The following is a 21,594-nucleotide window of genomic DNA, read 5'->3' on the forward strand; positions in this document are numbered from 1 at the left end:
ACTTGAAAAATGTGTCCACAAAGAGGAACAATGCCACGTGTCTGGAGTACAGTCATAGATCTGACTACTTTTGAGCTCCGTCTGCTCTGCTGCCCTACTTTTAATACTAGGGCGTCTGAGAGCATATTGGTGGGGGCTGCCCAAATGTCAGCTTTGGGGCGTCTGCCATCTATTTGCTGTGGCTTCAGCATACACACTGCGGTGTGTACATTTACAAAGTCAGCATGCCTTAACCCTCAAAACCTGGAGGGAAGCAGGCTGGGGAGCTCAGAACTCTCCGATGGACAGAACTGCCAAAGTATCCCCTCTATGTGAGATGCTCAGTCACTTGAGCAAAGGACCGCAAAGTGCTGGGCATTTGAGAGGATTTCTTTGTGCTATTCACGCAGTCACAGAGGCTTGAGCATCACTAGAACCCTGGTACAGATAGACGCGGGTTTCTTTGCGATTAAGTTACATTGAGATTGTGGACAGCCAAGCCACTTGTTGTCAACTGGTGTTAAAGGTGTAACTGCCACTATGTGGAACTGTCACTTCATCCAGGTACCTCTTTGCCACAAGTGGCTTGAAAGGCTATCAGGATTCTAATAACTAGCCATTCACCTTTCCTGAGGTGCAGAGTGAGCCTGAGTGTCAAAGGTTGGCCCTGCCTGGATGCCACATCGGTAGTGGCAGTGAGAGGTAGGGAGTGCTCGAAACCTCTAAGAAGAAGAGAGGTTGGCCAGTGCTCTGGGCTATTGACAAATCTACAATGAGTATATTAACACCTGAAGAAACGCCAAGGAAGATTCTGGCATCTAGGTGGTCTAGTTCTGTCTCAACATTTCCAAGACACTCCATAGCCGAGACGGTGCCATAGCTTCCTAAGACACTTGGGTCTTAGGCTCCTTAGAGATACTTACCTAGGCCTAAGCTTTCCAAAGAAACTTTGGGTAGGACAATGATTTCAGGGACTATTCTGTCTCCTGGAGGACACTTAACATCTCTGACCTTGAGACCCTAAATGCCAGTAGCATGACATCCATGGGATGATCCCAAAATACTTTTAGATATTCCTCAAACCAATACACGAACAATCTGTAAACTCTAGTAGAAAAATACTGGGAAGGCCATTCTGAACACCTTGTTCCTCTGAACAAGGTTTCTCCTTGTAGCACAGACTGGCCTTGAACCTGTATTTTCTGTATTTAGTCTCCAGAGTAATAGGTTTACAGGCTTGTGTCACCATGCCTGATGGATTCTTTATTTGTAAAGTTATCTTGGCTCTTGCATGGGAGCTGCAGGACAGCTGTGGGCAAGGTAATTTTCCTGGGCAGGTGTCATGATTGCCCAACAATCTGAGAAGCACTGGTTGTATAAGAACATTCATCCCTGGGATGGTATTCTCCCAGCAAGAGTCCAGAAGAATCAGGGATAGATATTTCTGTCCCGGTGCAGAGTGAACCTCAGGGTAAGATTGCATCACCACCTCTACTCTTCAGGACTAAGAGAATCACTAGGACTTCTTGACGCCTGGCTGAACTGTTAAGAATCACAGTTCAGTAATTGCTCTTCCTGTGAAAAGAATAGCCAAAGGGCTATGGCTGGACTTCTCAAATCTTGCTTCAGTGCCTAAGATTTTGGTTGTTGTTTAAAAAGCAAGACAGGGCTAAGCTAATCTCCCAAGAGATCACATTTGTTTATTTTTGTGTGTAAACTTGTGTAGGTGTTATTGTATCAATATAGATCATGTTGGCTTTATAAATGATTGAATGATCTTCACATGGCTTAGCTCCTAAGAGTCCTGAAGGACCCAGTGTAGTATGAACACAAAGTAGTTGACAAGCAGATGTGCATTCATGTGCACGTGTGTGCATGCACACACACATATGTTTTTTTTTTAACACTATTTAGCACACAGCTGGGTATGCAATTTTCTACTGCCGGCCTCAGCTGAGGGTTACATTTTTGCAGCCTCACACTTCAGAGCACAGATCAAAGGTAATCTTGTCCCAGCAGTCAGTGAAGCCACTGTGTGCAATCTCAAAGGGACACACACAGCTACTCTAGGGTCTCCCTATGTACCTTAACAGTGGTCCGGCCATCAAATGTGAATGACTTGATCTGCCCATTTTCTAGAAAAACCTTCAGGACATTGGGGATGAGGAGGAGAGCTTCCTTCTTCATCATTTTCTGTGGACACACAGGAAAGGGAGGAAAGTGGGGGTTTGTGGAAAGGAAGGGAAAGAAGGTGAGAGAGGTAGGGAGCCAAAGGGGTGTGAGAACAAAGAGAGAGGAAAGACAAGATCAATAACAATGCTATGTGCAGATCAGAACAAAATCCCCAAGAATACACTGAGTCATATCCAAAGTCCGCGTCTCGTTTTCTATCATGGTGTATTTGCATTCTGCTGCAGTCTGAAGCTCAGTAGCATCACAGAGACTGTTACACACAGCATGAATGGCTCATGAAGAGTCTTCTCTGGGACTACTTCACACAGCCCAGTTTACCTCCAGATGCTTCTTTCCCCACCAGGCCCTTCACAAGCCCATCTTTGCCTTTATCCTGTCATTCTCTGGTGCTTGGGATGGTGCACAGAGCTATGCCCAAGCTAGGCGAGTACTCTGAGCCACTTTGCTATTTCCTTAGGCTGCCCTCTTTCTTTTTCTTTGACTTTTAGAGACGGGTGCCACCATGCCTAGTTCTTCAGGTCCTTCTTGACCTGGATCCCGTCTACCCTTCTGGATTCATGTCTTATTATTGCTAGAAGCCTTACTATGTCTCTAACAATTCATCATTCCTTGCCTTCTTCCCTTCAGGGGTCTCAGTGTCTCTCTCCCTGTGACACTAAGTGTCCATAGCACACATACAAAAATCATTTGGAAAACCAAAACCACACTCAAATATTCCCCCAAACACTTCGAAAGTGGGTTTTATTGATCCTGATTTAGAACTACTGACAGAGCCCATTTCTGAACACCTGATAATTCCTTAGTAGAAGTTTGCTGGGCACAGGGCTTCATTTATAAATGATGAATGTAAATTTCCCAATGAACAGAAATTCAATTCAATCATGGTCATTCTCCCTAGCTTTCTCTTTCTCTCCCTGACAAACTCCTGTTCAACCTTCAAATTCAAGCTCAAATAAGTATTTTGTAAAGCCTTGGTCCAATATCATGGGATCTAATCTTCCCATGTTTTCCTATAGCAACTTACTTCTTTCTCAGTGACACACACACATATGTACACATACACACACACACACTCACACACAGCCCTTTTGTGACAAGGTCTTCCTATGTTGTCTAGAGTGGTCTCAAACTCACAGCTCTCCTTTTTCTAACTCCAAAGTGCTAAGATTACAGGTATGAGATACCATGCATGATAATCATTTATTTATTTTGAGACAGGGTCTTGTTATACAGCCCAGACTAACTGGCTATATAGCCTAGGCTGGTTCCTTTTTTTTAAACCTCTGAGTACTAGGACTACAGACACACATCACCATTTAAAGAACACTTGTCATTTACAATCAAACAATAAACTCAGAGCACAGAGACCACATCTAGTCATCATTGTGGTGCCAACAATGAATAGCATGCCTGGCACGTAGTTGGTGTTGGAGAAGTGACTGCTAAATGAATGAACCATGGGTCCATGCTATGTGCTTACTTGAATGATTAGATTCACCAGGAGGATGCACACAGCATGGACCAGCAGCATCCATTCTACGGGTACTTGTAGTGTATAGATGGCCAGGTTCTTTAACTAAATGGTAGCCACAGAGCCTCCATTGCGCACTCAGCTGATGCTGAGCACCCAGGGAGCTATAGCAAAAGTAGAGGTCCCAAGATGGTAAAGCGATTGAGAGGTACAGGCTGGTAGATCGCTACGAGTTGGAGATCAGCCTGGTCTACATAGGGAGCTCCAGGACAACCCAGGCTATACAGTGAGACTCTGTTTCAAAGAGAGGAGAGAGAGAGAGAGAGAGAGAGAGAGAGAGAGAGAGAGAGAGAGAGAACACAGGTCTAACTTGCGTTCTTCCTGTCATCCCCTGATGTGTCTGGATGTTATGAACCTCAAACAAACTAGCTAGTATAAGGCAGGTGATGCTTCTATGTAAGGCTAATTAGGTTCTGAGTTTTGAATGAGATAGTTGGTATGGATTATCAGAGAAGCCTGGGTATAACAGTTTAGATCCGGCCGCTGTTGTGGACAAAGTATCAAATAAGCAAGGCCTCCTGAGCTTGGGTGTAGCTGACAGTGATGGGGAGCCAGGAGGCAAGTTTGGAGGGGGTCAAACCAAGGAGGAAAGCCATGGGTATCAATTTGGAAACGTGTGATGATGATGTCCAGGCCTCTCTGATTCCGAAAGGTCCCATTCCTGCCAGGCCCAGAGGCCCAGTTCCCCAGGCTGATGACGCTCAGCGCTGGTGAGTTTTATTTAGCACACTGGGTTGGACTTAGATAATTACTTAATTGATTTTACTTAAAAATAGAGTTGGCAAGGAACGCCCACAGGATGTATTTTTGTTCTGGCTGCTTAATAAAGCCTTGGAACACAAGGAGAAGGGGATGATGGGGCAGCCTGGAGTCACCTGGGCCTGGACTCCTCAGGTCTCAACAGACAGCTATGGTGCACACAGACAGCAACCATGAGGGCTGGAAGACAGATGTGTTTTCTCTCCTGGACAGAGTCTCAAGCCAAGCTTGGTGCCTGAGAGGGAAGTAAACTCTGGATAAGTTCTAGCTGCCCTGTTGTGGGCGGAGGTATTAGGACGGCTGAACTGGAGGTGGCTCTTCATTCTGCCTGTGGCCTAGCTGCGAGGCATGGAAGTTGGAGAATGGAAGGAAGAAAGGGAGAGAAGAGGCAGAGGAGGGCAGGAGTTCTTCACTGACTGTCCGGCCTTCACTGGAATTTTGAGGTGGGATGGGCTGTACCCGTCCATATTTGCAAACTCAGTGCTTATGCCCTCAGAATTGTCAACAGTTCAGGACACCAATGTCTTATCAGTGTCTTGGACCTTGCAGTCTGTTTCGCTCTGACCTACAGGGCTCCATCCTGTTCCCTCTCCATGGCAATCATCAATCCTCACATTCTCTTTAGCCATTTCTCTTGGGATTAACATGGATCCTGAGTGTTAACCAGACCGTCTTCTGGTTGTCCAAGTCTTCCTCACACAGGAATACAGGACGTTGTGGGCTGGGTTTGCAGAAGAGAGGCAGTGGGGAAGAGAAGATGGATGATACTCATGCCCCCGCATCTTTTTTCCGGGTGGGGCTATCACTAAGAGCTACACAAATGCCCGGCATCCTGCTCATTTTTCTGCTCATTGTGGGACTGCTGTTATGTCGCTCAACAACTGCAGCTGTGTCTTAGTGCATACACAATCAGGCTTCCAGACAGCCCATCTCACCACTGCCTACAAAAGCACCCCAGTGCTTGCTAGCTGCAACTGTCTCTCCTCCCTCCGGAACATCACTAACTTCTACAGATTTCCGGGGGACTCTGTACCTGCTGTACACACTGCCTTCTGCTCTCTGCCTACCTTTTATTTTCATATGCACGTCTGGGGTGGATGGCTCACTGCATGCACACCCCACAAAAAGACAAGAAACCCGTGAGCTGACCATGAATCCCTAGATTGGCAGCTGCGTGCCATGGGCTGGCCCACCTTGCTGCTATTTGAGATGATAGCACACAGCATGAGATTTGCTATAGTCTCAGTCTGTACTTCTTGGGCCCACCCCACCCCCAGAAGGTAGCCAGTGGCACGGAGCAGGTACTCCTTTTGGATCCCTTCTGGTGTCTAGGGAAAACTTTAGTGACTTAAGGAGAGTCTGTCATTTCTGGTAGGCGGCTACCCATCAGCACATTCTTCTCCAGTCAAGATGTGGAATTGCAGGGCCACTTAAATGTGAAGAGAGTTCAATTTCACCAGCCACTTGTTCTCTGGGTCTTCACAAAACCATCACTTCCTCCCTGCTTCTATCAAGCAGCCAAAAGATGTTTATGGAACACTTGCCCTGAGTGTACGCTCTTGTGCTCTGGATGGAAATTTCTCTAAGCACCGTGAAGATCCAGAGTGAATCAATATGTTGTTTTCCCTCCCCCCATCCTCTCTGGATGCTACACATTCCTTTCTCTTCAGTACCCGCTCGCTCAGAGCACCGCGATCCTTCTGCTCCAGCCCCTGGGCACCCACTGCCAGAAGGCCTGATTGAGACCTCAATAGCCAGGTTGATTCTGGCCAAGGAGAGAGGAGGGAAGCCAAGGCTGTACTTACTGCATCTGTTTCTCCAACTGCCACCTGCTCAGAAAATTGGACCTTTGCAGGATTGGACCTCAGCTTGGCCTTCTTTGCAGCACTGATGAAGGCAGATTTGGGAGACTGGAAAAAGAACAAAAGACTGGTGAGGTCTTCATTCCTTTGTAATGTTAGAGTTAAGATGTCTCGGTGCAACCAAGTGTGGTTGTACATACCCGCTATCCCAAGAACTCAGGCAGCTGAGCATGCGGACCGTGAGCTTGAGGCCAACCTGGACTACCTGGACACACTGTCTCAAAAATAAACTGTCCAAGTACAGAGATATTTTGCCGTACTGATCCATGAGTCAATAGCTAAGTATTGATTACCTATTAAGTGGAAGGTAATGTGCTATGAGGCAATGTGCTAATTGTCTCCCTGAATGATTGGTGTGTTTGATAAAAGCTGGGCATGAATTGAATTTGGATAAACTGAATCCCATTATGAATGCTCAAAGCCTAAGGAGGTTTGCAAAAAAAAAAAAAACCTCCAGTAATCATATACATTGAATTTTTACATATTTGGTTTTCTTAATATGAGATTGACTTAAATGGTAGACTTTATTGTGTGTGAATACACACTTCCCAGAGGATTTACAGAAATAATCTTATTCATCTCACAGATACGCTCCTAGAAAGGAGACTTATCACAAATAGTTTTGAGATCTGTGAGAGAAGAAACCCAGCCCTCCAAAATGACTCATCCACACTTTCTGAACTCTTCGGGAAGAGAGATAGGAGTGCTTTAGCTCAGTGCCCCTGGCTTCCTGCTTTTCAATGCTGTATCACTTTGTTTACACAGTTCTACAGAAATGCCCAAAGAACCAGCCAGGTTCTCTTATTCTTGAAAACTTTCCCAAAATTTCAGCAGGAAGCATGATTAACACACACTGTAAACCACAGTCAGCCCTTGTTACCCACAGCTTTGCATCCTTGCATCTCAACCAGGCACTTATTAAAAATACATGAAACAACAACAATACCAAACCCTCTGTACTGAGCACGTACAGACATTTTTTTCTTACCTTCATTTCCCAAACAACCCAGTGTAACAACTATTTACATAGTATTTACCGTGTATTCAGAATCTTAAGTCATCTAGAGATGATTTGAAGTATATTAGATGATATGGGTAGGTTCCAAAAGGACTTGCGCATGCATGGATTTAGGTATCTATGGGGATGTCCTGAACCCAATCCCCTGCAAAGACCGAAGGAAGTGTTCTTTATATTCTAGTTTTCGGCAGAGTTTCAGGCAGCCTAGCAACCAGGAAATACAAGAATCACACTGAAGGGTATTCTTTAGGGGTATTTACTTACTTATTTATTTATTTGATTAACTTAGGGGCAGTTATCATTTGCCTGGCCATGTTCTAGGTGATGGGGTATACAGGAGTATGACTGACCAAATTCCATGGCCTGATGGTCTTATGGTGTGACTATTCTATCAGGAACAGAGGCAATTACATGTTTTTTTTTAAAGATAGGCTATCACTATATATTCCAGGCTGGCTTTGAACTTGTGATACTCTTGTCTTCACGTCCTAAGTGCTAGGATTGCAAATGTGTAGCACTATGTCTAGCTAATAAATATCTTTTATGTAGCACATAACTTCTGTAGTTCTCCTTTCTGCAATTTTATGTTTTTTTTTCTTTTGATACAGGGTATCATGTAACCCAGACAGGCCTTGGACTCACTATGTAGCCAAGGATCACCTAACCCCACTATCCGAGTTCTGGAATTGTAGGCATGTGCCATTATGCCCAGCTTCCAGTTTCACCTGTAGTTTCAGTGACTGATTATTAACATCAGTTCAAAAGTATAACATGGAAAATTCCAGAAGCAAACAATTAACACATTTTAAATAAAATTTATTACAGTACATTGTTATATTTGTTCTCTCTCTTTCTCTCCTCTCCCATTTTTTTTGAGACAGATTCTCTCTGGTAGCCCTGGCTGTCCTGGAACTCATTCTTGTAGAACAGGCTGTCCTTGAACTCACAGAGATCCACCTGCCTCTGCCTCCCGAGTGCTAGGATTAAAGGTATATGCCATACTTGTCTCTTAATTGTTTTATTCATAATGTTATTGTTGTTAATCTTTTACTATGCCTAATTTATAAATCAAATCTTATTCTCTCTATATGGAAAGTATATATGGTTATAGGCACACACTTGGGGTCTAGGAATATCCTTGCAGATAAGGAGGTACTACTGTAAGAAAAAAATTAAGCAGGGCATAGAGGATTACACAAGCGAATGGCGAGGATGGGTACAGCAGGATTGTTATTTTAGCAGTTTTGAGACCTAAAATTGCATTATTCTTAACTTTGCACTAGATCTAAAATAATGAATGTTCTCTACATTGTACTCTGAACAGCATCTCCCCATACTCTCTCCCCCCTCTTAGTAACCACTGTTCTACTCTGCTTCTGTAGTTCTCCTATTTTTGGATTTCAGGTATCAATGAGATCATGAGGTCTTTGTCTTTCTGTGCCTGGCTTATTTCATGGAACACAATGTCCTCCATGTTCATCCATGTAAGAAATGACAGAATTCGCTTTTGATTCTCCTTGCAATGCTGAAAGACTGAACCCAGGGCCTTCAGACAGTTTCCTTTCTTTAAATCAGAATAATATTCTGTCATATAGATGTACCACAATTTCTTTGCCTATTCTGTCTGCGGACACTTAGATTGATCCCATATGTTGAAGATTGTGAACAGTTCTATAGGGAACATGGGTATGAGTATCTCCTCAAGACATTGCTTTCTATTCCTTTGGGGACACATGTATTGGATACAAACACACATGTACACATACACAAACACTTTCAAGGGGAGGGGAAGCATTTTACATATTCTGCTTAGGGAAGACATTATCTGGGAAGGTGACATGTATCAGAGACCTAAGGGAAACAAGGCAGAGATTGCGATGAGGCTATTAGGGGAGAGAGGCTTCTGAGGCAGGCATAGGATTGAGGTAGATAGGAATACAGTGCTAGAATGGGGACCAGAGGGAGTGTGCCCCAAGAGGCAGCTGAAAGCTGAGTCATGCAGGGCCTTGTAAGTCATGGTGGGAACTCTGGATTTCATTCCACCAGTGAGTTTGAAGAAGATGGAGGGTGATGTATATGTATGCCTCTGGCTGCTGTGAGGAAAATGGAGTGTAGGAGGCTAATGGGAAGACCAGTTATGTGTGGTTAAATGCAGTTATTTGTGATTGCAGCGAGAGACTTAAAATGTAATGCTGGCATGGGCTAGGATGATGGGAATGAATGATCAAAGTGGGTACATATTGGACACATTTTGAAGACTGAACCGAGATTATACACTGATGGGTTAGATATGGGGAGCGAGAAAGAGAGAAGTCCACAGGAAGAGCAGGGTTGTCATTTACTGAGATGAGGACTGAGGGCTATGTCAGGTTTGGGAGCACTTTAAATGACCTCTCCCATGGGCCTTGCCATAAAGCTTGTGAGTCCTTCAATCAGGAATTCCTTTGTATTAAACCCCAAAGGTCCATGGCGGCTGCACATTAAGGCAGTACATTAAGCTATTATATACCATTTGCGCTGTGGCTAGGATTCTCTTACTGGACCAGCCACAGGAGGGCTGGGCCCTAAGAAAAAGACACATCAAAAACAAATTGTCCTCATCATGCCAGCTTTGGGCCTAGCTATGTTCGATGGGGTCAGCAATCACATCTCCCACAGAGCACCTATCATAAAAATTCACTTCTTCTACCAAGTCCAGCAGGAAATCCAGTACTGGAGCTTGATTCTGGCCAAATGGAAGAAATGCTCAGAGGAGGTTTTAAAAGCCTCCAAAGTCCAGGCCCCACCCCAGGCCCTGTGTCAAGGCCGGAATATCAATATCAGTCAGTGTGTGTATGTGCGCACATGTGTGTGCACCAGGTCCAGAACATCAGTGTGTATGTGCGTGCATGTCAGGACCAGAACATCAGCATGTGTGTGCGTGCGTGCGTGCGTGCGTGTGTGTGTGTGTGAGAGAGACATCAGTGTGGGAGTGTGTGCCAGGTCCAGAACATCAGTGTGTGTGTGTGTGTGTGTGCATGTGTGTGTGTGTGTGTGTGTATGTGTGTGTGAGAGAGAGAGACATCAGTGTGTGTGCGCGCGCCAGGTCCAGAACATCAGTGTGTATGTGCGTGCATGTCAGGGCCAGAACATCAGCATGTGTGTGTACATGCATGCGTGCATGTGTGTGAGATATAAGTGTGGTGTGTGCCAGGGCCAGAACATCAGTGTGTGTGTGTGTGCCAGGGCCAGAAAATCAGCATGTGTGTGTGTGTGTGTGTGCATGCGTGTGTACGCGTGTGTGTTTTGAGACAGAGTCTCATGTCCAATTTTTTTTTTAAAAGCTTCTGATGGTTCCAAACTGCAGCCAAGGAATCTCAGACTCCTCATCCTGAGGCACAGGGATGAGGGGCAATTTGGTGGCAACAGAAAATATAAAATTGAGACTGGAGATGGATGCTGAAAGTGATTACAGTAGTGATTGTTCATGAGATCAATGCCTTTGTATGTTGCACATCTGGGTGCTCAAATCCTGGGGGTGTGTGGGGAGGGTGCTTCAGGCCTAGACAGAAGCAAAGGGAATGGGCCTGCTAAATCCGTAACTTTCTCTGTTTGGACAACTCTGATTGACTCAGTTTTTAGTCGCCTGTTTTTCACTAAGGAGCAGCAAACACGAAGCTGGTGGGCTTGGTCATAGCTGTCCATCTACCCCCCTTCTCTAAAATCACTTGCAATCAGTTTTCTCCGTGGTACAGAGTGGAGCAAGGCATCTTTGGGACCGGAGTAGGACACACGGTTCATCCTGTTCTATATGTGAAACAGTCTCAGAAAAAGGAGGCTAGGGCTGCCTCAGTATATCCAAAGAGGCGGAACTATTTCCTGACTGTTCTCGCTGCAGCAGGCTGAAGTTGGAAGTCCACTCCTGACATTTCATTCACAGGCTCGCATTCCCTCTTTGTCCTATGCAATAGATTTGCACGAGGACCATGTTATTTTATGTATATACACATATGGAGAGGCCAACAATTTTGCTGTTCCTACAAAAAAATTCTAAACCACATTCAGTCCTAGGAACGTTTATACTACAAGGAAAAGCTTCCGGTATTTACAGGAGCAGACCCACAAAGGACGCAGAGTTGCCAGAGTTTTCGGGGGTTATAATCATTTCTCCATGTCTGTTTCAGAGCTATTTTCAGCTTGTTGATGCCTCATTCCTCATTGACCCTTGTCATCTTGGTCCCAAAGATTCCTCCTATTCTGAGTCTTCAGTCTCAGTTGCCGATGGTGACTCACTCGTTGCCTGCTGCTCTCTGCTAGATGTCACAGAGTCACGTCTCGCCTGATGCTTGGATCCAGGTGAGGTCTGACTTCCAGACGGATACAAAGTAGCTCTCAAAGGTCTTCCTGTCCCACCTCACCTGCTTAGCTGTGGGGCCTGAAGTTTACAATACTTTGACTTAAAACACCAAAAAGTGCAAGCCAATGCTTTCGGGCCCAGTGAATGATAGATCGACCTGCATTTATAAATAATTTTTGATTGGAGCCAAGTCATGATCTTATGTATCATCTGTGGCTGCTTTGGGGTTACCGTGTTTATTTTACAAATACTAAAATATTTACTATATAGCTCTTTACAAACATATTCAGCCCCACTATTTCTACAACTTGTGCAATAATAAGAACCACTGGACAATAGTTACAAAATACAAAAACCTAGGCCCACGCCCATACCACTTTGAAATAAGAATCCCTGAGAGAGGGGGGCCCAAGAATCTATGCTGGTGAAGATGTCCTAACCCATTAAGCATAGATTAATTGAGTACCTTAAAGATGAAACATCTGAGCTCTTCACTGACCCTATTTCTTCTCCCAGCTTCTGGGAGTCTAATTTTGCAACAAGCACCCTTTCTGGCTAAGATGAATTTTGGCTTGAAATACGGGACTAGAATTGCTAAGTACCTCTGGGGCCACTGCAAGCCCCTTGAAGCAAATATGAAGCCAGAAGCTAGGTGGAATAAGGAATTGAAGAGAGAGCCTGCCTCTCCCTCCGGGCTGAATTCAGCAGCTGCTGATTCTCTGAGCATTTTTTAATTTGGTAGCTCTATTAGTACAGATTTCAGGGTTGTGATCACTCATATTTGGTCGAAGTCAAGTATATAGGGGCCAAATGTTACTATTTCATGACAAGAGAGGGCTCTGGTTTTATAACTTTTTTTTGATGCATAGTAGTTATGCATATTTAGGAGTGCAGTGTGATATCTTGATGCATGTATACATGCACACTGATCAGATCAGAGTAACCAAAACCTCACTCTTGTCATTTCTTTATGGCAAAATCTTTCCAGTCATCTACAGCGGTATTTTGAAATATACAACCTTATTAACTACAGTCACTCTGTGCAATACTATGCCACAACTTATTGCTTTTATGTAGCTGCAGAATCCAAAAATGGTTGCTGTCACAGGAGTAGAGATGAAAATGGTGGTTACCAGAGGCTCAGAGGGCAGGAGACATTGGGAGCAGTGGGCGAAGGCTTACGTTTTGATTCCTGCAAGAGGGAGCTCAGGCTCTTTCCTGAATCTTTACTGGCTTCCTGATTGGCCTTTCTGTTGCCTCATTGTCTTTGACACCAGAGCCTACTTACAATCAATTCCCATGGCAACCACTGTGGGCTTCTAGGATAAAGGAAGGCCATCCAGGTTAGGCCAGATGGGAATCAGGCTGCCTGCCTTTCAGCACTCAGGACTACCTAGTGATGGATGTATCCTCTCCTGACTTGCCAGCTTCCCTACATTTTACCCAGCCTCATTCCTCCTACCTCCAGTATCATCACTGGTGTTACTTGGTGATTTCGGTTAGCTCCCTGCACACAGTGGGCTTGTTTCCACTTTAGGCCCGCTTCACACCACCTCCTCCTCATTTCTGCCTTTTGGAAACTCCAATATTCCTTTTGACCAGCTAAATACTATCCTGTCATTAAAACCTAGCTCTAGCAGAATGTGGTGACATACACCTGTAATTCTAGTGCTCAGGAGGTAAAGCAGGAAGGAGAGCAGGAAGGTTTAGGCCAGCCTGTGCTACAAAATAAGACTAATCAGAAACAACAATAACAAATCTGAAAAAATAGAGCAAAGCAACAACAATAAAACCACTCCAATTCTTTGTTCTGGATTCTTCCTCAGGTCTGCAGTTCACTTTCCTGCATTTCCTTCAATATTTTGGTTAATCAGCTGCCATAGTTTATCAGCTCAGTCAGGTTCTAAGAGATAGTATTTAACATCTCGGTGTCTCTTCTAGCACCAAGTGCATGGCAGACTCAACATAAAAGATATTGGTTTGACTGCTATAATTAATAATGAATCAGTTTATGAATCCAGAAAGTATGATTTGGATGCTCGTCATCTGCCGAGAACCATACCTCAAAAACACAGGACTAGAATTGCTAAGTACCTCAAACTGCTCTGTGGAAAACCATTTCTATAGTAATTTTCATTATTTTGAGCTGTTTCTGGGAAGATGGCTCTAAGCAGAAGGAGTTCTGGCTCTTTGGGTTGTTCTTATTTGACCCTCCTTTGGAGGTAACTGTCTCTATTTGCTTTATTAAGGCTATTCGAGGTTACAACCTAGTACTTTATTTAAAATTTAACATTTGTTGAGGGCATATCATGTGATAAAGTCTACAGATATCATGATTAATAAACGGTCACGAGGAGATAGTTGGTCATCAAAAGATTAAAGAAAGTCTTAATGCATGGATATATATGCAGGATAGGTGGAGGCATGCTGACCTCTTCCCACAATGGTCTGCTGTAGTATAATTTATTCTGTTAAGAGGAAAATGTCAAATGAAAGAGACTAGAATCATTTGGGGGAGCCTTTCAAAAGTCCAAGACCAAGACCCCATCCCCAGATCTTGTAATTCAATTAGTCATGGCTAAAACTGGAATGTAAATGGTTTTAAGAGCGTCTCTGATGGTTCTGAAGAATAGTCAGGGCCAGGAACCATTACCAGGCACCAAATGAAGGAGCAGACTTTAGACCATTCTCAGCCAGAGCAGGGAGGAGCCTTAGAGATTATCTGGTCCAGTGCTTCCTAACACCCACTGATCATCACCAGAATCACCCATGGGATGCCATTATAAATAGTGAGTTGTCTGCTCAATCCTAGAACTAACAGAGAGCTGTTTTCTGGAAGATTTAGTAATCAAACGTTAACATGGCAAGATTCCATTAAGAGACGGTAGTCTCCTTGTACCTCTAAAATGCTAAGTTTCTGCTTGATATGGGGGTATAATATTGAGTGTATACTGGGACCTTCAAGAAATGCTCACTATAGTCTGAGAGAGAAGACTGTCTTAGTTGAATATCGGTATATAATTGAATTAGTTGAATATTGTTCTATACAGCTGTGAACACTGAATTAGTGTGTGGTAAACAGTTGCTGAGATATTTCACATAGATTACAATCTTAAGTCCTGAAAAGAACTCACCCTGGCAGACTTTATTTTCTTTATTTCAGGAGGAGAAGTTGAAAATCACGACTGTTAAGTGTCTTACTCGATGCCACCTCATTTATAGGTTCCAGACTCAGGACTCAAGCTCTGCTAACTGATCCTACAGGAGAAGCATTTCCCACACTGCATCACATCCTCCTAGCTTCATCCTTTAGGAATCTTTCACTTTCTCTCTATTTGAATTTGTCTCTCTCTCCCACCTTGGGGTTTCACTCGGTAGCCCACACTGGCCTAGAACTATGTCGCTAAGGCTGACCTCAAACTCACAATGATCATTCTGCCTCAGACTCTCAGCACTTGGGATGCATGAACCATATCCCTGCTCCTCTTAGTATCTCTTTATGAGGGCTGGCGTAAGAAAGCACAATGCTCACTTCCTGACTTGACCTCAGTTGGGAACCATGTATTCAATCCACAATTTCATGTCTTGCACATGTTCACAAGTAACCAGGAAAGCACCAAGGATATTGACTTGGGAGGTCACAAATCAAATCCAAGACCTGGGCAATTTTGTGTACACAAAGTCTTCAAGAAGGATGGACTGGACATGCATGTGTGCAAGGCTGCCTTTCAATTGGAATGTACAAATTTGGCTATACTGGTAATTGAATATCTAGGTATTCTTTTGCACTGGTTGGTAAGTAGCTGCTTCCTTAAGTTTCCTGGGTGCCACTTGACTTCTTCTCTGAGAAAATTTTACAAATATAAAAGCAGATAGCCGGGCGGTGGTGGCGCACGCCTTTAATCCCAGCACTCGGGAGGCAGAGGCAGGCGGATCTCTGTGAGTTCGAGACCAGCCTGGTCTACAAGAGCTAGTTCCAGGACAGGAACCAAAACCACAGAGAAGCCCTGTCTCGAAAAAGCAAAAAAAAAAAAAAAGAAAAAAGCAAAAAAAAAAAAGATAAAGGGTTAACATCTGTAACATCTGGTTCAACTAGGAGACTTCCAAGACTGGTTGGTTCCTAAAGGTTTTGATTACTACACCACTTCTATGCTCCTACCACGTGCCAACCTACTCCTATGCTCCCAGGATTTGGGGAGAACAAAGCCAAGAACTAGAATGTGGGCTACCTGAGGGCAGGAGCCGTGCCTGTTTTATGCACAGCTATTTTGCCAGTCTATGTAAGTGGCCAGAATAGCAGACATTTGATTAATGTTCCATGGGTGAGTGAATGAGTTAGAAGCTCTCATCCTGGTTAGTCAGGCAATTCTGTTTGAAAGATAGACATAATCAAGCCAGGTTTTAAAGGAAATGAACACTGCGAGAAGATGTCAGGTAACACAAGGAGAATACGCAGAAGGGCAGTAAGAACTAAAAGATGCACGAGGAGAAGGAAAGCAGCCTGGCCATCACAAAGGGGCCACGAGGTGGAGAAGCTGTGGCATCAGATGTGGGTGGAACGGGAGGAAGGTTAGGATGGATATGGGGAGAACGTTAGATTCTCATTCTGCATAGCAGTTTGGTTGAGTTCGAGTCTAAGTTGTTTAGATGGCTGGAATCTGGGCTTCCTTCCTCCAACCAGTATTGAATAACACCTCTTTTGTGCCAGATGCTGTTCCAGGTGTTTGGGATACAGCAGTAAGAAAACATAGTCTCCACCCTTTCAAGGTGATGTTCTAATGAGGGACATAGGTAACAAATGTATTAACCTAATGTTTCAAGGGAGTTTAAGATGATAAAGCCACTTTGGAAGAACAATCTGGTAGTTATTTAAACTAAACACACACTTACTATATGACCCAGCAATCATGCTCTTGAGCATTTATCCCAGAGGAATGAGTTCTTATGCTCACAAGAAACACAAATGTTTATAGCAGCTTTATTCATAATAGCCTCAAATTAGATGTAACCCAGAGGCCCTTCACTGGTGGATGATTAACTAAACTGGTGCGCTCACACCATGGGATACTATTCTACAATAAAGGCAACAAAATATTGCTGCACACAATTTGAATGAATCTCAAGGGCATGCTGAGTGAAACAAAGCTAAGTCCCAATGGTTCCATGTGAATTATGCCATATTGTTCCATTTTCGTGGTATTGTTGAAATAATACAGAAATGGAGAATAGATTAGTGTTTAATGGGGATTTCAAATGGAGTGGGAGGAGAAGGTGTGTCTATGTAAGGGCATCATTAAGGATCTTTTCTGTTGTAGAGTTTTCCAGCGTTTTCATTGTATCGGTGAATGTATACCACTGATAAATTCACATGAAACTGTGGACATGTATAGGAGCAGTGCTGTAATCCTGAAAAAAAGTTGTGTGTGTTTATTCTTTTTGGAGCAGGGTCTTGCTATGTAGCTTACGGGTGATGACTATTATTGGCTGTTAACCTGACTACATCTGGAATGACCTAAAACCCCAGTGGCTGATTACACCTGTGAGGAATTTTTTAAATTAAGACCCACCTTAAATCTGGGCCACGCCTTCTGCTGGCAGCCTGTATAAAGGACACGGGAGAAGGAAGCTTGCCCTCTTTGCCTGCTTGCTCTCACCTTGCTAGCAAGTCCATCCCTTCACCGGTATTGGAGCAGACACTGACGATCAGCTGAGACGTCTGGCCTTGTGGACTATAAGTTCTGTTCCTCTAGAGAACCCTGACTAATACGTCATGCTGCTTTCCTGTCACACAAAATTTCTTTCCTCAACTTTTTTTTGTTTGTTTTCGAGACAGGGTTTCTCTGTGTAACAGCCCTGACTGTCCTGGAACTAGCTCTTGTAGACCAAGCTGGCCTCGAACTCAGAGATCTGCCTGTCTCTGTCTCCCAAGTGCTGGGATTAAAGGCATCTGCTAACATTGCCCGGCGCCTGAACTTTTGAAGTGCTGGGATTGCAGGAATGAGCCATTGATTTCCTAATTTGAGTATTATGTTCTATAGTTATCGAAGATGTAATCATTAGTAACAACAGGCTATATAATACATATGATGTTTCTATATTAATCTTGTAACTCTCTGTGACTACAATTAGTTCAAAAGAAAATGATTTAAAATACAGTATTTGTGCCGGACAGTGGTGGCACACACCTTTAATCCCAGCACTTGGGAGGCAGGTGGATCTCTTTTAGTCTACAGACTGAGTTCCAGAATAGTCAGGGATACACACAGAGAAACCCTGTCTCAAAAACCCAAACCAAAGCAAAAACATCACCAACAAAAAATTGTCTGTGACCAGCAGAAAGGAAAGTAAATGAGATTCCTGAAGATATTCTGCTCTACTTGTAGACTGGAGTGAGCCTAGCACAATCATCATCAGAGAGACTGCATCCAGCAACTGATGGGAGCAGATGCAGAGACCCACAGCCAAACATCAGGCAGAGCTAGGGGAGTCCTGCAGAGGAAGGGAAGGAAGAATCAGGGGAACCAGGGGGGTCAGGAACACCACAAGAACGTGGTCTTCAGAATCAGTTGTCTGAGACTCATCGGTGCTCTCAGAGATCAGGGAGCCTGTAAGGGACTGACTTAGATTCTCTGCATATATGTTATGACTGAGTGTAGCTTGGTGTTTTGGTGGGACTCTTAACAGTGGGAGTGGGGGTTGTCTCTGACTCTTTTTGCCTGCTCTTGAGACCCTATTCCTCCTACTGGGTTGCCTTCTCTAGACTTAATATGAGGGGAGTTTCCTAGTCTTTTTTGTTGTTGTTGTTTGAGATGGGGTTTCTCTGTAGCTTTGGAGCCTATCCTAGAACTAGCTCTAGAACTAGAACTAGCCTAGAAGAGGCTGGCCTTGAATTCACAGAGATCCTCCTGCCTCTGCCTCCCAAATTTTGGGATTAAAGGCGTGTGCTACCACCACCCAGCTAGTCTTATTGGAACTTGTTAGGCCTTGTTTGGTTGATATCCCTCAAGGGGTGGGGTTTTTTTCTGAAGGGAAAAAGAGGAGGAGTGGATCTGGGGAGAAGGGAAGTATGTGTGTGTTGGGGAACTGGGAAGAGTGGAGGGAGGGGAAACTGTGGTTAGGGTGTAATATATAAGAGAAGAATAAAAAAGTCAACACAAAGAATAGTTTTTGAACTCTGAGGAAAAATTAAGCAGTATCCAGAGATAATGATGGGTAGATGCTATCTTAGAAAGGATAGTCAAGCAAAGCATCTGCGAGAAATGTGACATATGAAAAGTCCAGATCAACAGAGTAACTCACAATGTAGCTCTGGTCAGAGTAGCAAATTCTTTTTACTAGTGGGCTCAGGGAGAGTGGACAGAGACCCAGGCTGGCCTTGAGCACATCATATAGCTGCGATTGCCTTTCAAATGATCCTCCTCCCTTTGCCTTCTGAGCACTGGGATTATAGGTGTGGACTATCATGCCTGGCTCAGCATAGTAAATTCTAGCCTTACAAAATGCATGCTTTGAGGGTAGAACTAGTTGCTGTTTTCAAGACAGGGCACGTAGGGCTTGACTGTCCATGGCTCACCAGGCAACTGCCCATTGACCAGTCAGGTGGGAAGAGACTATTCATAACACCCACAGAGGGCTAGGGTTTGTCTTTCAGAGGTAGACAAATGCACATACCTAAGGCCTGTTTGCCTGGTGCATTGTGTGTGTTGTAGTTAGTGTGTGAGTGTTATATGTATGTGCTGAACATGTGTGTATATGCAAGTGCCTGTGTGTATATGTGTGTGTTCACATGTATGTGTAAGCCTGAAAAGAACTGGGTGCCATAGAGCAAGGTAGCAGTTCCTGGATCACTCTGAACCATTCTTCTTGACTTTTGAGCCTAGGCTTGCACCAGTGCTCCATTTCCGGCTTTGCATACAAACATGCCTCTCATTGAACAATCCTTCCCTCTGTCTGTGTCTGGTGTCTGTGAAATCCTGCCCTTTAAGGTCCGACTTTGGTTGGGTCTCCTTCAATGGGGCGGGCCGTCAGTGCTACGTGCAAGAAAGTTTTATGACACTATTTCCTTTCCGGACAGATGGGCTGGAGGTGGAGTGGGGACTGGAGATTTTACACATGGAAGGCTTGTACCTGGGTCTGTGGTTTAATTTAAGATTGCTGTAAGGATATATGCTAGTGAGGGACACTGAGAAAACCCAATGTCTAGGAGAGGGAAATGGGAGATTGCCATTCTAATAGCAGTTGTGTTGATTATTATGACAATGCATTTTTAGGAAACATTGTCCACCTTCAAACCTCAATTTACAGATCAAGGAACAGATTAGAAAAGGGGACTCCCCCAAGGCTACACAGCCAGCTACTGAATGTATCGGGAGATAAATGATGTTCTGGTCCTACTGTATCTCGCTGTGTAACTCTGGCTGGCTTGAAACTGGGCTAGGGCAACTTAGAAATCGCAGAGATCCACCTTCCTCTGCCTTAAGTGCTTGGGTTAAAGGTGCGAGCCAGGCCACCGGTATAAGTTCATTTTCCCACTAATTAATTCTTTGTGTCATCCTGGGAGTCAAACCCATGACACTGAACGTGCTAGACAAATAGTTTATCGCTATCATCCCCAGCCATTCCGGCAATTTTATCTGAAGTGCTTCAAATACAGTGCTAGGTCTCACACATCAAGGGTCAGTTAGTCTTTATGTGGATAAATAAAAGCACCCACTACCTGGCAGAACGTCATGGGAGATGGTCACGTGCAGGTGGAGCATAGCAAAAACATGGTGGGAGACAGACTCTAAGCTGAGGCAGGTGGGCAGTTTAACTTGGTAAAGCAGAGGACATGTTACAGAGCACAGCACTGCAAATCTCTTCAAAATCTTCAGCCCTGGATATGGCAGTAGAGAGCATGTTTGAATTCACTCTTGAATCTGGACCTCTCTGGTCTGCTCTCCTTTCTTATCCCTCTTCCCTCCTAGGTCTCTGATCCCTTTTCCATCCTCGGCTGCCACTTGCCAAGATGGAGTCATGTCTTCTTAGGCAGGAGGCAGGATGAAGGGCAGATGGCACACAGGCACTCACCTGATGAGTATGCAGAACTGTAAGAATGACGGATTCCTTAGCACTCCTACAGAGAAAAGAGGGAACAGGAGAGCAGTATAGCATGCACTAGGTATTCATCTCGTACAAGAAGCACCACCAGAATGTTCCCCTGGGTTGCATTCCAGTATATGGATTAGGACAGAGGGTAATCTGAGGATCTGCATGGATGTCTCTTCGCCGATCATTTGTGAAAGCTGACACAAAACCGTCCATATTAGTTCACACGGGCGCTCAGCAATGGTATTAGCATTACCTCTGGGGTTGCCATTTTTCAGATTTTCTTCTCGTAGTCCTTCTCACATCCGCTGCAGAAATCACTAAGCTGTAGGCATGATTTTATCTGTAGGCTAGAAAATTCTCAAGGAAAGCTACAGGCCTGAATTATAGAACTCAAAGGGCACACAGCTGGAGAGTCCTGGGAACCATGTATGATGATTATTGGCAATTTGGTATTTAAGCAAGAAGAGAAACTCAAAGGAAAGACCCAAAGGAGGTCATTTGGTCATTGTGACTCATACTCAGCAGATTTGTTTTAATTGAGGGACCAAAAAATGAGAGCCAAGGAGCAAGAGATGGAAGCCCAGACTCTCCAGATAGCAAATATTCAAAAGGATGAAGAATCCAAAACTCTTCCAACTAGAATTATGCCAACGATCAAAAAGGCTGTGGAGTATGAAAATTCTCTCACAGGAATACATAATCTTTTAAAATAGCTGAGTGAAATGGGAATAATTTTCCCTGAAGGAGTTTTCCCTCTCCTTGTTGGCCTTTTTCAGATGTTTACAGGGACAAAGGCATTCAAGGAGAGTCCTGCTGGCTCTGACAC

At 44.2% G+C, this 21,594-nt stretch overlaps 1 protein-coding gene across 1 annotated transcript in view; it reads right to left on the reverse strand.

The window, feature by feature from the left end:
- Frmpd3 (FERM and PDZ domain containing 3) overlaps positions 1–21,594 on the reverse strand; it is a 75,015-nt gene that overhangs the window by 46,635 nt on the left and 6,786 nt on the right. The window contains 3 exon segments of the mRNA XM_057759250.1: positions 2,065–2,172; positions 6,268–6,372; positions 20,748–20,793. Coding sequence (XP_057615233.1) covers positions 2,065–2,172; positions 6,268–6,372; positions 20,748–20,793 — 259 coding nt within the window.

This window comes from Chionomys nivalis, chromosome X (genome assembly GCF_950005125.1).
Source record: "Chionomys nivalis chromosome X, mChiNiv1.1, whole genome shotgun sequence".
NCBI lineage: Eukaryota > Metazoa > Chordata > Mammalia > Rodentia > Cricetidae > Chionomys > Chionomys nivalis.